Source organism: Cottoperca gobio, chromosome 19, assembly GCF_900634415.1.
Source record: "Cottoperca gobio chromosome 19, fCotGob3.1, whole genome shotgun sequence".
In the NCBI taxonomy this organism is placed as follows: domain Eukaryota; kingdom Metazoa; phylum Chordata; class Actinopteri; order Perciformes; family Bovichtidae; genus Cottoperca; species Cottoperca gobio.
In genome coordinates this window covers 19,379,493-19,396,305 of record NC_041373.1, presented here as the reverse complement: position 1 = coordinate 19,396,305, position 16,813 = coordinate 19,379,493, and the positions used below count along the sequence as shown (strand labels likewise).

At 44.3% G+C, this 16,813-nt stretch overlaps 1 protein-coding gene across 1 annotated transcript in view; it reads right to left on the bottom strand.

Annotated features, from left to right (window-relative positions):
• Nucleotides 1–16,813, bottom strand: part of slc39a11 (solute carrier family 39, member 11) — a 43,447-nt gene that overhangs the window by 23,711 nt on the left and 2,923 nt on the right. The window contains exon 4 of the mRNA XM_029456766.1: nucleotides 6,321–6,479. Coding sequence (XP_029312626.1) covers nucleotides 6,321–6,479 — 159 coding nt within the window. The remainder of the gene's footprint in view (nucleotides 1–6,320; nucleotides 6,480–16,813) is intronic.

Genomic DNA, 16,813 nt, shown 5'->3' with positions numbered 1-16,813 from the left:
GATGGCTAGTAGGATGGGATACAGCAGATAATAAGGTGAGAAATAATCACTGTATTTCAATCAAGTGAGAACACAAGCAAACATTGTATCTTCACGCGTTATCTGAAGAGCACAAGTGAGAGTTTGAACAGAACTAGTGCCGTGCCGATGGCTTTGCCTTGGGTATTGCTGCTTGTAGCTTTCTCGAGAACCTCTCATCCAAACGGCTTCACACTTGACACTACTCTTCCTGGAGTCATCAGCAATACAGCCCCCAAGTGTGAAGTCGATCAGATCAATGGTTGCAGACAAACATACAAAGACTTTTTCTATTTTAGTTGGATACTCTCTCTACCATCACTATCTCTTCTACTCTTCAGGGGAACAGTACTGCCGCATCCTAAAACCACTTAAACCGCCTCCTGTCAGAGTCTCATTGGACATGCGTTGTTGAGGTCAGTGTATTTGCTGTCGACGTTCAATTGAATTGGACTTTGGCTGCAAAACCCAGTGTAAAAACACACACGATGCTCTCTCCGTGTGAAATGCTCTTTCTTTTGCACAATGTCAATAATTAAAAAAAGGAAAGAATACAACAAAAAAACTTTAACAGGGAAAAAAGGGAGAATTCCCAAGAAGAGCAACAGAGTCCTCTTCCAGAACAATGTCCAAACACATGCAGTAGGTGCTGTACTGTGTAAACAAAGTAGACAGAAGTATCAGTATTGATACTGAATACATTAAATATTAAAAGGAGCAGTGTGTGGGATATTGAAAGGAGCCAGTTGAGGTGGTTCGGGCATCTAATAAGGAGCCACCTGGGCGCGTCCCTAGGGAGGTGTTCCAGGCACGTCCAGCTGGGAGGAGACCCTGGGGAAGACCCAGGACTCGGTGGAGAGATTATATCTCCTCACTGGGAACGCCTCGGGATCCCCCAGTCGGAGCGGGAGGATGTGGCCCGGAGAAGGGAAGTTTGGGGTTCCTTACTGGAGCTGCAGCCCCCACGACCCGACCCCAGATAAGCGGTAGAGGATGGATGGATGGAGTGTGTGGGATATGGCTGCATCTAGCGTTGCAGTTGCAGATTGCAACCAACTGATTACTCCTCCGCTCACCGGTCACTTTACAACTGCGACTAAATACTAAACCATACTAACGCTGTGGCATCTCTCAGGACCTTCAGCTCGCTCAGAGGCCATCCTTACCTTAACACTACTTCAGGGGTAACGAAATTCAGGCGGTGGCTGACATTGCCGCAGTTTTACAAGCATGCCGATTAAATTAAAGTAAACATTAAGTGTAATATGTTACAACAACGCTGTGAGAGTGATGAGAGGGAACTAAAACAGTAAGGTTACGAACAACAAGGAAGGAGTTCCATGCAAATGAGTTAGTGCAGGATGCTGCTAGTTTAATGAAAATTGTGTTTCCAAGTAATAGCATCACTATAATTAGAACACATGGGAACATATTTAAAGTGTTGTATGTGTGCTTCTTACTACCCTGCACTACTTAGATAAGAATATTATTGTCCTACTTGGAGAAGCTGGTCTATACTAATCAAAACAAGCCCCTGTGATACGGTGTATGTGGTGTGCTTTGGATTGCCTCTTTGTCGAGGCACACTTAACCTGGTGCATTGTGCTGGTTGCTATTATTGATGTTTTCCATGAATGCAGATATGTTAAGGACAAATTGTTTGGTACATTGTGCCAACTCCATCTCTTTTAATCTTTGAATATTAAAAACCAATTGCTCAACAATTACTTTGCCAGGGGTGAAGATTTATTGCTTTCAATATTTTGCGGTTGCTGGAACAGAAACTCCACCTCCCTGCTGGAGTTTAAAGATAAGAACTAAACGTGGGTTACATGGGTCCAATACAAAACTCAATTTACTGTTAAGACATTTTTTGCTCTTCAGATTTCCTTCGTGTGGGGGATAGAAATACAGAGATGTGTGGGAAGAAAGAGGGAAATAGGAGTGGTGATAAAATGTCTTATTGGAACCATTACAGTGTCATGGTTACCTGGTTTTCATCACCAAGCTGGGAAGCTTTCTTAGCTCCTTCCTGCTCTCTGCCAACCTCTCTCCCTCTCTCATCCTCTCCTGTGTCCATTACCTTATCGCTCCCATCTTTCTCTTCCTGTCAACCCCAGCTCTCCCTCTGTCCCATCTTCCTCAATCGCTCTTCTCTTTCAGTTCCAGTGTTTGTTAAGGAGCCAGTAAAAGTGGCACCAGCAGCTGTCCAAACACTGATGGCCCCCCGCTGTGTGTGGAAGACCCCCTCCCCCTATGTTCCAAGTTCCCACATCACCACGTTTTCCACTACTGTCACCATGGCACCAAGGAATGAAAGGGAAGAAGAAGAAGAAGAAGAAGAAGAAGAAGAAGAAGAAGAAGAAGAAGAAGAAGAAGAAGAAGAAGAAGAAGAAGAAGGTATACAGAGACAAGAGGTTGAAAATGAGAAGAAATTTAAAGAAACGTGATGTAACAGGAGAAAAGGAGGACATGTTATATATATATATATATATATATATACCAAGAGATGTTACGTTTCAGTTCGGGAGCTTTGAGACGTGCATCAAGAATATTTTAGACTTGTTTCTTCACATTGTTCAGGACTGCTATGGAAAGAGTTCTTCCTAGTCATGTGCGATGAACCTATGAGGGCGCAAAACTCACAACTGACTGACATGCAGACCAAGATGTTGGGCCTCATGCAAGAACCACTCAAGATAATTACTGTGCATGGCTAATGTCTTATATTTAAGTTGCGTTCATTCATTTTCTCTTGGTTTCAAAGGATTTACTTCAGACGTAAATAACATTTAATGCAAAATTAATGTTCTGTTCACCATTTCTCCAATTTACTGAGAGGTTGAAACTTCAGCGAGCTGCTCTGATGGCATGTCTGTGGCAGCTGTGTCAAAATAAGCTGCATTATAAAGCAGTTTAGGGACGTTAAAATGATGCTACTACCTACTCACGACCAACAGGCAGAAACAAGCCTTTTAAAAGGAGTTTGTGCCGTTACAGAGGTTTTGATGAATCCTAAATACTCACATGAACAAACTCCTTGCAAGTCAGAAGTGATATTTCTACCTTAACATCAGTTTAATCTGTAAAATGATGATTGACCCTGTTTTCAGAGCGTCCATTCAGCTTCAGACTACCACTAGAGCGCAGTTACTGAACTGCTGCATGGGGGGAAATGATGGGGTTAGATCTTAATAGCGACCTTTAAGGGTTACCAGACGTGCAGTGCAGCTGTAAGCGAGTTTGTTTCAGAGCAGAGTCCCTCTTTTTTTGGTCTAAAGATTTCATCATACTCTTTTTAGTCGCACACATTTCCTTTATTGCATCAGTGCTCAGCAGTTGAGAAGGCTTGATATTTAGGGAAGTGGGTCAAGAAACAAGACTGCAACAAGAGGCGTCAGGACTAAGTCCTACGGTGTCTTTATAACGGACAGTTACCAATACCATAGTCTAATGAAAGAAAATTGTGTTAATCTGGTGATATTTCAGTAGGAAAAAAAATCTGGATTTCATTTCTATCTACTGAGTTTTCATCTCCGAATAATACATTTATATTGGGTTACATCCCTACACATGCACATCCAATATCAAAAGGTATAAATAGTTTAAAAACAGTGCATTACTGAAATGTTCAAAACTCAGGCCATGATTTTAGCATCACCATCTCAAGGACCAATCAACAAAAGATATAACGCGAATGATATTACAGCGCAAACATGCAGGTGAGGGCAATGTCTGAGTTGAATTATTGATGTGGCATTATTATTGAAGTGTAAATGCTGCCGTTGTGCAAAGTACAGAAAGCAGAACGATGGCAGAGACAAAAGGTCCAGACTGACAAGTTGCAGAAGCTTCAGGCTACTAGGACTTTAATGGTGACAGAGAGAATCAATATCCCGGTCTGTCAGTGCTGGTGGTGTTTTGAAACGCACACCTTCAAGAAGATCCGCTCCTGCACACACACTCTGTACAACATCAGGAGGATACGTCCCCTCCTGACTCAGAAGGCGACGGAGGTTCTTGTTCAGGCTCTTTTCATCTCACGGCTTGACTACTGCAGCTCACTCCTTGCTGGACTGCCTACATGAGCCATCCGACCTCTACAGCTCATCCAGAATGCAGCAGCCGGACTGGTCTTCAATCTACCCAAATTCTCCCACAATGCACCGCTTTTCAGCTCCCTTCACTGGTTACCAGTGGCGGCCCGAGTCTGCTTCAAGACTCTGGTGCTGGTCCACCTTGCTGTGAATGGATCAGCCCCTTCCTACATCCAGGCCACGGTCAAACCAAACACCCCAGCACGTTCACTTCGCTCTGCATCGACCAATCAACTCGCTGCTCCCTCACTGCGAGTGGGACCCAGATTCCCCTCAAACATAACTGACCTCCCCATTGATGTCAGGTCAGGTCTTTACACCTTCTGCAGACTGAAAACTCACCTGTAATGTTCTGGGCATGACACCCTTTATAAACCTCACTTCAGCTTGTTTATGTACAGATGGGAAGGATTATCCTCTTGCTTCACTCTTCATTATCCTCAGTACACTGTGTGTGTATTTTTACGAGTGTGTGTCATCTTGTATGAGTGTGCATGACGGTGATGTTTCAGCTGCTCCTTGTAATTCGTGTCATTGCTGCTCTCCCGGTGCAACGGCAGGAGCTTAAGGCAACAGCTGTTCTCTGCTGCGCCGACTGCAGTGGATGCATCACATTTCTGTCTCCACGTTAAACTCGGCTCAGAAGAAGGTGCAGCTATGTTTTCTATTTAACCCAACATATATTCTTGACATGTGCAACACTGCGAGGATGACTTTGTATTTTACAAAGAGAATTATTCAATCTTCGGCTGATGGTTCAGCTTCTTGTTATGTTTTTACATCTTTGAATATTAATGGAAGTTTCTCATTCACCTGCCAAAAGGTCATTCATCAAAACACATTACATGGTGTGGTGAACGCGTTCAAACTGCATGTAGATCTTCATTTGCAGAAAATAAAATTGTTTTTTTGAATGAAAATAAATGTGCATCTATATTCAGATGATTTGGTGCTTATCTAGATAGATAATCAATAATTTAATACAAAAAAAACACAGATATAATATGATACACTGCAGTTCAAAGCTGATATTTAATATTGATCCAGCTCAGATTTAATATAACTAGAAAAACTCCAACAAGAAACATCAACTCAAGATAATAAAATATATTGATAGAAAAATGATTGTTCCATCTTATACTAGAGAGATATGAACACGCAGAACATGTTCCTAGCGCTGCTAGGATCCTGATGAGAGTGCGAAAGTACGAACACATCACACCCATCCTCAAATCACTGCATGGCTCCCGGTCTCACTCAGGATGGATTATAAAATCTCCCTTTACACCCATCAGTGCATTCACGGAAATCAGAGAACTGCTCACCCCACTGTAAAGGCTAACCTCCTCCTTCCCCCCAGGACCAAGCTCGAAACCATGGGAGATCCACCTCCACCTCCTGCTCTGCCGCTCCCAGACTGTGGAATGCTCTCCCTGAACATCTGAGGACGCCACAGACTGTGGGTGCTTTTAAAACAGGCTTAAAAACGCATCTTTTTAACAGCATGTTGCTCGACTTTCAAAATGTTCAAATGTTTGTTTTTTTATGTATATTTTGCACATCGTTTTTACTCTGTAGCACTTTGAGTTTTGTTTACGCAAATGAAAAGTGCAAAATGTATTATTATTATTATTATTATTAATACATTTTAAGGCTACTAATGGAAATAAATATATTCTATTGCATCCAACCCTGCTGTCGTGTCTCTCCTTACAGTATGTTGTGAGTCAGTCTTAACATTTCCATTCATCCACCAGCAGAAGCTCTCAGCAGCAATCGTGCCGCACAAAAGACCAGAGGAGGCAAAGAGTCGTGGCCCTCGTTCACTGTAGCAACAAACTATGACATGTTGTTTCATTGTATGCTATTGTACTGGAGGAACATGTTCCAACTGTCTAAGTAATCAAGGCTTCAATCATAACACAGCCTTTTCACAGAATTTCACTGGTATTGGTATCGACTACCACATTTCTGCCATTGTGACGCCCCCACCTGTGTCTCTTTAGGGCTTTCCACACTGCACTTAGCCCCAGAATAAGTGAGCGGTTAGCCTGGAGCTTAGAACGCTTTCACACTGGCACAATCCACAGTGGGCAAACCCCAAACCCCGAGTTTGTGTCTCTTGTAACTCAACATCTTGATCACATTCACACTGTTCTTACACTCTTCCATGCAGAATCTACCGTGTGTGCGAGCGTTTCTTACCAGCAGGGGCATGGCCACGTCAGCGAAGTAAACAAAGGCCGCTCCGAGTGTGAATCCCACAGCCACAGGCAAGAAAGCAAATGAGCCGTATTTCCCAGAATCCTCCGCCATGTCGATCGCCGGTGCCAGCAACGACCAATACGAAGCAGCCAGCATTACCTGAGAGGGGAGAAGAAGGGGAATGAAAAACTGCACGTACAGGTGATTTAAGAGATTCCGTGTGTGTCTGACCTCTCGTTAAAGTCTTGACCAGATAGTCCAAATGGTAATGATTGCTCCAGGTAATAGTCAGACCCTCAGGTGTTAACAGGGAAAGAGATTTATGGCTGGTGGAAAACTTTTCCTTACGTAACAGTTAAGAAAGTCCTGACAGTCAAAAGTAAAGGAGGCATATTGTTCGGCTGCAGCACCCACAAGTACTGCTGGCATCAAATCTAGTAAGCTGTGTCAGTCAGACAGAGTACAACAATGTTTGGCTCGAAATGGAACTCTGGGAGCTGAAAACTCAGCAGTTTTATTTCAGTCTTATTCTTGTTGAACTGCCAAAGCCCGACAGCAATCAGTTCCTCGTCATGATCGCAGAGGACGAAGGATCTCGTCCTGCTTTCCATCAACAGTGTGACTTCTTGACACTCCCGAACAGAACCACCTTTACAGTTTACATCATGGAAATGTACCGAATGTCACCGAACCTTCGCTCCCTCTCTCCCTCGTCAGCTCTCAGTCCTCCCTTCATCGGACTCCTTCTCACTCGTTCTTACCAACTCTGCCAGAAACACTCTCCTCTCTGTCCTCTCACTTCACGGCAGGTCCGTCAGTCCCCTCCAGCTCCCTGGTTGGATGACTCCATGCTGACAGAACCATCCTACATCCTTTACGTAAATTTAAATCCAAAACACCAGACGACCTCCTTGCCTATAACTCTCTTCTCTCCTCTTTCTCTATTTGCTGAAGCAAAAAGCGCTTTCTTCCAATTTTAACATAATCTACAAGAGCACTGCTGGACACCCACTTAAGAGGAGCATTGATTTTAGAAGCCTTCTTATGCTACTGCATCAGTCTGGGTAATAACTGCAAAGCTGGTTTCCATTCCATACTGTTCCACTTCACTTAGTTTCACATAGGAACAGTTTCATCCAAGAAGAATATGGTGAAACACAGCAACTGGTTCCATGATTGTACGACAAGTTGTAAGTTTTAGTTGCTGCACATTCTTCTGTGTTAACTTGTTAGAGACGTTGCTCACTAACATATCACCCATAATTACGGAAAAGCACTCCTGACGGGATTATTTTTATCTTCCACACCAGCTCTCTTCATAGAAACTTTCCATTGTCTACCAATCAAGGGAACAATCCGGACGTTTTAATTAACAACACTCCAGACATAAGATCAGCAGTTTGACTCACTGCTGTTACAGCTGCCAAGCACCAAAGGTGCACAAAATGTAAACACATTTCTTCTTGTTTGTTTGAGCTGTACAAAAACAAACTGTCAAAATGTGAATTTGTGGTTTCATGGCGGGTTTACGTGCAGAACTGCACCTGTACAAAACAATAGTCTGGGCTGCCCCCTTAAGTCGAATAATCCGTTGCTCAGTGTGCATTACATTATATTTTATATTCTAGCAAGAAATTAATCCTGCGAACATCGTTTCCAAAAGCTGCTTGTAGGTTATAGACACGGCAAAAAGAGTCCCAGCCACAAAGCATTGGTAAACGAGTCGGGGTCAGTGTTTCAAGACGGGTTGGTTGGGTTGCAGTCATCACCCGCAGACCCCTGACGTACCGAGGATGCCGCCCGGTTGACAGTTGCCCTGGGATCAGGGGTCCCTTTCCCCCCCTGCAGGGAGAGCGAGTGCAGCGAGCGCTTAGTCCAAAGCCCCAGAAAGCTGCGAGGTCAGAGAGAGGGGGGCGAGCCACCTTCTCCCCGGGCTGTTCCAAGTCTACCTTAGTGCCAAATGGCAGCGCACCAACTTGGAAGGAATGCCAGAATAACATCCCGCGGCGGGATCCTCCGGCATCGAGCGGCCGTATGAATGACTGAATCAAAACATTCTGATTCATGTACAGCCCTGAAATAGTCCCCAGCTAACTGGCCTCTGGTTGTTGCGTCATATCAACTGGACAGACATGAGAGTGGGTTCAATCTTTTAATCAAACTCTCAGGAGGAAAGAGAATAAACCAAGTGCAGCGTATAAAGCTCACAACCCTGTTGAGAAAGGCTTGTGGTGCAAGAACATTTTATCTACAAATAATGATGAAAACACATTCAGAATCAGCGTAGAAGCTTCTAACATTAGTCTGCAGTAGTCGATACTGATATCAGACTATTTCAAGGACATTAAATAATCATATTTAATTCACCTAACACACAATGATGAATAATTAAATTTGTTTCAATCTGAATTTATTGCAAATGTTCCGTTAAACTCTCAGCAAAGAGACTTTTCTTCTGTCTTCCTTTATGGTTCATCTTTCTAATTTGCATTCGCAGCAGCCAAACTCCAGCTCACAATCTTTAGTTGAGCAAATTAAGTCTCAACAGAGTTTCAAGGCTAATGAAACACTCGTCTACCACTGAGGCCAGCAGGGGAATATAAAAAGTTCCAGAACAGTTCCCTGTTATCATATGAACGAGGTATTTAGGGTAGGATTGCTCAACATCTGCGTCTAAGACTGAACTACGTCTGTTAAGCTCTCATTAGCTTGGAAAAAGAGTTTTGCAAGAACTCGCAGCGATAGCTTAAGCCATAAATAATACGCAAGATAGCAGACACAGCAAAACACAGGATCCTCCTCAGGCCTGAATTTGTGTTGCACTGTTCATATATAAAACATAAGGAAGCGAGAGAAAAGTCACGGAAGAAGAATCTCTAACTTTTTTAGCCACACTAATAGTGTGAATGTTGGTGGACCTCCATGTTGGTCCACAATGAAATATTTAGAGAGTCATATACTCTGTGTTGTTCATGAATAAATAACTCAGCTCTCCAAAACCACCAAGAAGTGAAGTTTGCACTCAGCTGAAGGTGCCAAACTTCACACATTACTAATAAAGTGTAATCACAGAAATAAGAATTACTGCTCGATTAAACTCCATCCAAACCATAACACAGCCTTTAGTTCGCTTTAGATGTCGCCGAGTTCAAGGAGGTTACGTTTTCTGCTTGGTTCGTCTGTCAGCAGGATTATGGGAAAGAAACTGGCCCTATTTTCATGAAACATGGTGGAAGGGTTTATCATGGGCCAATGAAGAACCCATTAACCATTCGAGCAGATCCAGATCACGGTGCTGATGCAATAATTAAGTTCGACTTTCACTCAAACTGCCAGATAGAGCATTTGTGCTGCATTCATGTGGTGTCGGGATAATTGGACAAATAAGTTCCCGACTGGGAAAATGAACATGTTGTTTAAACGTTCATAGTCTTTGCTCACGAACACAATAAAATCGGAAAAACGACTTCCCAACTCAGGAAATGGGACCATCGGAGGAGCACTTGAATGCAGCATTGGCCTTGGCGGACGTCTTCTAGTTCAGTGGTCGCCAACTACCAGTCCGCGGAAAGAATGAATAAAACAATATTTTATTTTGAAAGGCGTTTTATTTTGAAAAATCACAGGATACATCTGTCTGTGCGTCTGTGTCTCTTGACACATGTCAAGACCATAGGTCAAGACGCTCGTCTCAGTCACGTGATACTTTACTTCAAAAATTAAGCCCACAAGCAACAATGAGCAGAAAACAAACGTCTTTAAAGAGCTTTTTTGGAAAAGGGAAAAGACCCAATGAGGAGACAGAAGAAGAAGGAGAACAAGAAGAAGAAGAAGAAGAAGAAGAAGAAGAAGAAGAAGAAGAAGGAGGAGGAGGAGAAGAAAGAGGAGAAGAAGGAGAAGAAGAAGGAGGAGAAGAAGAGACTACGACGTCCAAGACAAAGAACATCAACACATGCGAGTGCACGGAGAGCGTCATACTTAGTGACTAACCGTGTCGCTAAGAGAAGAAACCTTTTACTGTTGGTGAAGAAGTTATCCCCAGAGACACGAGCTCAGGGCTCCCACTAACTCAGCGTAATGCTGAGTTTTTATGCACTTTATATTTGTTTTTATGTCGGTCGTATCATTTTATTCTGTCATATTTACCCCCCCACACTTTGAAGGCCGGTCCGTGAAAATATTGTCTTACATGAAACCGGTCCGTGCCGCAAAAAAGGTTGTAGACCGCTGCTTTAGTTTGTTTCTTTATTGACAGCTCAAAATGTCAAATACATTCCCAAAAACAAATTATTCTGCCAAAATATTCTTGATAATATAGATTTAGGTCATAAAGTAGTTTCTATACCAGACTCCTGGTGTGCGCTGGAATATGAATTTATTGTGGTACCTCTGTGCTGTTCTATAATGACACAAGTTTGAAGCTTGCAACAAACTAAATGAATAATTTCTCCATTATAATTATCCTCGTCTAACATAAACAGGAAGACAGGCGTCACAAGGCTGTAGCCGTATTAAGGACTCTGTTGGTGGGTGCTCTGATCTTACAAAGCTTGAGGGTAATCATCCAGACGCATGTCGCAGCGTAATCAATCCTGCAATCAGTGATCGCCCCGCTGAGTCTGGAGCTCCATGTGAGCAACGAACGTCAATATTAAACAAGCAGCGAGTTATTTAATGGTTTCACAACTATAGCGTCACATACCATGGTCTGCACATGCTGTTGGTATATTCTTCCCATTAAAATTATGCTTTTAGTATTTAGAACGTGGCTGAAATTCACCTATTTATTTAGACAAATTATCATTATTTTCCACCTGGCAAAATCTATTTTTCCGTATTAAAATGTCAAATACGTTCTGAAGATAAGATCATCCTACTTTTCAAAGACTAAGATGATGTCATTAGATGTTTCGATGAGCGACTAACACTCCAAAAGATACCACAGTCCGACATAAAGTACATAACATGACTTATTTACAGCACCAGTTGAAAACAAGCTCAAGGACGGTGCTGAACAAATACAAATAAAGAGAGATATACTCTTTCCTACGGACAAGTCATTGCTTGTGATTTCTAAAATAACTGCAGTATTTGTTCGTCCAGCGGTGATTCGTGGTGCAATCATCTAATCACAGCTCGGGGCGGATAGAGAAATACGACGGATGGAGAGATTTGATGGATTGTGAAGATAAAGACGAGGCGTAGAACAACTTGATTGCTGCTCTGCACCAAATGAGCATCAACTGCTTCTGTGGAGTACTTGGCAGGTGGAGCAAGAGAGACTACATCATGTTTTCATCTCCGTATCTGAACCCTTTCTGGGTCTCACTAGCTTTCCACATACCGATTAAGACTAAATTTCACCTCGAGGGAGTTGTGCTCATACATTCCCCTCACTGTGTGCAGGTTCCCAATTGCATCACTCCATTTTAATGGCCTGTATCGCTGTGAGTGCCATTAAAGAGACGATGACTCCATTCATGTTCCCTCTTCAATCAATTCATCTTCCTCCCTGACATCTCGTATACTTCTATCAAGCTAACAATGTTCAAAGCTGTCCACTTCCTCTCTCTCTCTCTTCCAAAGCTAAATGGGTCCCATTCTCTTCCACTGCATCCGTCACCGCATCGCTCTCATCCTGCAACTCAACCATCTAAGTGGTGTCCTCGCTTCCTCATTCCCTCAGTCGTCCACACTGCTGGTTCTGATCATGTTCGGCTGGAGAGACGTGTGCAGCTACAGGAGGAACCACTTCTGCAGGTCGGAGATACTTTGCAATGTAATCAGGGGATTTCATTCCAAATATGAATTACCACTAAAACATAATGTAAGTTTTCATTCATCAGGTAAAAATACCACATAGTTGCTATTCTGGGTTTTACTGCTGAGCAAATATCCTGCAACGTTTTATATGTTACATCATTAATCAATCAGAATCTAGCATCAGATGTGCAGATGTTCCAGGACGTCACCATTTGGGATATTAACTCATAGGTTGCAAACAAATGCATTTGAGATGGCGCGGTGCAGGTGGAATGGAAGGAACGCGACAACACTGACAGGAGCACGTTTGAGCTCATTGAGAGGAGGGAAGTGAAGTGTAGACAAAAAAAACGTCTGCGCCTGATTTATTATTGGATATTTACCACTGTGGTCAATATTTGGGAAGAGCAGGTGTAACATCTGCAGCGAGGGAGAGGAAACAGACCAACAAAAGAGCAGAACGTAAGAAATCAATCAGCTTAATCAGACTATAATAAAGTTCAATAAGATGTTTCAGTTATACCTAAAGAATATAAAACATCCAATACCTTCAAATATTGGCTTTTTTTCACTGGAAGCAACATTTATTATATAGAAGAGCAGTGTTAGTGTTTTTATTATTCTATACACCCTAAAATTAAACTGGTGTAATGTTGACCATGTTCATAATCTTAGTTTAGTGTGTTAGCATGCTGACGTTTGCTCATTAGCACTAAACAGCTGAGGCTGATGGGAACATCATGTGTTGCAGGTATTTGATCACAAATTAAGGTTTTGGACAAATTGAATCTTTGTTTTTTTGTTGTAAAAATTCATCCTGAGGGGATCATGTCAGGCGACCACCCAGTGGTGACCGAACACTACAGACCAACGTATGCGTCTGAGTTTAACGCCTCGAGTCGACATTGAACTTTAACCTTTCCAACATACTGGTTCTTCCAGGGTTTTAATAGCGGAGCGTGGAGAAGTAAAAACAAAGCATGGCGTCTACGTGACATTTTCAACAGCTTAACAACGGCCCCCACCCCGCGGAGCTCAGCGGATCGATTGCTTTTTCAACCGAGAAACCGGCCTTTTCTTGTCAGACGAACCTGTCAACTCGGTTTGGAGCACAAGTTGCAACACTACAGTTTTAATTTACAAACGTTTACAGACATTCTGCACTTTCACACGTACAGTACAAACATCTCATCGCAGTAGTGTAATACAGGCTGCCTCGTTCTCCTGCTCGTCAACATCTCCACAGACGATCATTCTTGAAGCTCCAACCTGTAAGCGGTGAGGAGAGCAAAGTCTGAGTGCAATGAGAGGTGTTCACATACGTTAAGTCGCTTCTTTCTCCTACGAGGAATGACCGTGATTCAATGACTTTGATTTGCACTCAGCCGTGTAAAGAAATAAACATCCTGCTCATTCACGCGGGAGTAAAATGTTGAAACACTGTTGTTATTGAACTAATACCGCTTGTCTGCAACAGAGCACAGTTACGTCTATTTTCATCAATCAGATGGAAACTAAATTCAGAAATGAATTGTTCACTTATACTGCAGAGATAATAAATCATCCATCTTCATATCGTTACACACACAGAGCAAGCTTTTAACCTGGTAGAGAATCTACTTCACCAAATAAAAACAGGAAATAACAGCAAAGAGCACGAAGTAAACATAATGATCCAGTAATGTGAGAGGATAACGAGCATCGTCACTTCACGACTTACACTCAGCACCACCCTTCATGTGAAGTGCGCTGCACCTATAACAACCTCGTGCACACGGCCTCGCACACTCCCCATGCTCTTTGAGACCGTGCCATTAAAACAGTCGCGCATTTCTTGCTACTCTCTTCGCCCTCATGACTCACAGCTGCTGCACTTAACTGTGCTCACAAACACTCAAAGCTGCGATCTTACAGCCACTGGTACATTCGATCAACTTGATGCAGTAAGACACACTTGTGCAGGAGCGGTGGAAGGACGGAGAAATTCTATATATGCACTCGGAAAGGATTTCGTACGGCCTTGTAAGACTAAAGTAATTCCAATTCCTCTTCAAAAAAAAACACACACTGCTGCTCGTATGAAGTATTCCTGACAGGTACCGTCTTCCCTTCAGGATGCACATTCACATCACACACACAACACGCATCTGGCAGCAGCATGGCAACAGAACTAATGCCATATGGACGAATGCTGAGACCTCTGCTCTCGCTTCTGCAGGCTAGTTTTCAAACTCACGCGATGCCGAAAATCCCTGAAAAGCCTTTTGGAGACGGCGTGCATCACAAGTACCGACTGTTTGGTTTAAGCACATGTTTTACATTTAGAGGTAGAAGGGCACTCGGAGGGCGCAGAGCTCATGCCAAGGCGAGAAAAATAATGTGAGTATCTGCCACGAGAATCACGTGCAGAGATAATGAGTTCTTATTTCAGCCATGCTGCACAAATCCACCAAGTTGCATAAAGAATCAATGTAAATATAAACTGTTTGGGGGGAAAGATGCAGAGCACAGCACTGTGAGCGTCCACGATGTGAAGCAGGAGAATGAAGTCCATCCAACCGTCCATCCATCCGTCCATCCAACCGTCCATCCATCCGTCCATCCATCCGTCCATCCATCCATCCAACCGTCCATCCAACCGTCCATCCATCCGTCCATCCAACCGTCCGTCCAACCGTCCATCCATCCATCCATCCAACCGTCCGTCCAACCGTCCATTCGTCCATCCATCCAACCGTCCATCCATCCGTCCGTCCAACCGTCCGTCCAACCGTCCGTCCATCCGTCCGTCCAACCGTCCGTCCAACCGTCCGTCCAACCGTCCGTCCATCCATCCATCCATCCATCCAACCGTCCGTCCAACCGTCCGTCCATTCGTCCATCCATCCAACCGTCCATCCATCCGTCCATCCATCCGTCCAACCGTCCGTCCATCCAACCGTCCATCCAACCGTCCGTCCAACCGTCCGTCCAACCGTCCGTCCATCCAACCGTCCATCCATCCAACCGTCCATCCAACCGTCCATCCATCCGTCCATCCATCCGTCCATCCATCCATCCAACCGTCCGTCCAACCATCCATCCAACCGTCCTTCCAACCGTCCATCCATCCGTCCATCCATCCGTCCAACCGTCCGTCCAACCGTCCATCCATCCATCCATCCAACCGTCCATCCGTCCATACATCCAACCATCCGTCCAACCGTCCATCCATCCATCCAACCGTCCATCCATCCATCGTCATCCATGTTGGTTTCTTCTTACAGTCTCAGCTGCAGCATCCAGAGTCCTGCGAGCGCTTGACGTGTAAACACTGAGATTAACTAATATCGAGTCCTTTATTCCCGGGACGATGACTTCATTTATGTAACTGTTCACGACAGCGAGAAGGAAACGGATCATTTGTTCCGTCGCGTGGCAGGAACATCATGAAGTGTGACGTTAGAGCTGCAATAAACACAAAGCTGTGACGTGTCATTATCGTGTTTCTCCCTTGATGCATATTAAACATGATCAAAGGGATGAGGAGGCATTGTTTATTGTTTTATGATGAATTTTTTTTTTATGAACGATACAAATGATGCTGCGTTGCTTTTTCTTATTTTCTTACACCTGCAGTAATAAAACTCATCGACTGAGCCCCGACGAGGAAAACTTTATTTAAAATGTTCTCGCAAAACAAAACGTAAAGAAGCAGAAGACTGCGATTAAATGTTTCACATGAACGTCTGTCGTTTAACTGCTTCCAAGAATAAACTGCGTCATTACTTAAAACATGCACGGAGAGGTGGGAGGAAGACACACAAATAAATCATGTGTGTGTGTGTGTGTGTGTCCATCTGTCAATCAGTGTGAGCAGATGTAAAGCATCTGAATCACATGAGATGCAAAGAGAATGACATGTGCAGTCTCTCTATCTCTCCCCCCTCTCCCTCTTTCCTCTCTCTCTCCTAGAGAACACGACTCCTCATATTTACCCAACTCTCTCTCGCCTCCCCTCCGTGTCGCCCCGCCTGCATCTGCTCTCTCCCTGCTCTCGCGCCCCCCTCCTCTCACCTCCTCTCTCTCTCTCTCCCCTCTCCCCCCTCTCTCCCCTCTCTCCCCCTCTCCCTCTCGTCTCTCCCCCTCTCTCTCTCTCATCCTCCGCCTCCTCTCCCCCCCTCGTGCTCTCGCCCCCTCGGGCGGCTCCTCTCGCTCTCTTCTCTCTCTCCAGCCCCCCATCTCTCGCTCCAAACTCTCCCTCCTGACTCCCCCCTCTCGCCCCTCTCCCTCCCTCCCCTCCTGTCTCTCTCTCCCCCTCTCTCTCGCTCCCTCTCTCTCTCCCCCCTCTCCCTCCTCTCTCTCTCTCTCCCTCCTGTCTCTCCTCGCTCCCTCCCTCTCCCCCTCTCTCTCCCCCTCTCCCTCTCCCTCTCCCTCCTCTCTCTCTCCCTCTCTCCTCCCTCTCTCTCCCTCCTCTCTCTCCCTCCCTCTCTCTCTCTCTCTCTCTCCCTCTCCCTCCCTCTCTCTCTCCCCTCCCTCCCTCTCTCTCTCTCTCTCCTCCCTCCCCCCTCTCTCTCTCCCCCTCTCAATTAAATCAATTAGTTTCCTGACATTTGAGAGCACAGTAAAAGCTTATCGGTTGACTCTTGTGCTTCTGTGTGTGAAATTGCTTTGTAGAGAATAAGTGTTTAAAGGGAGATAAAAGGTGTTTCTGCTGCTCGTGTGTCACATGTCATCGCTCCCCCAGCATC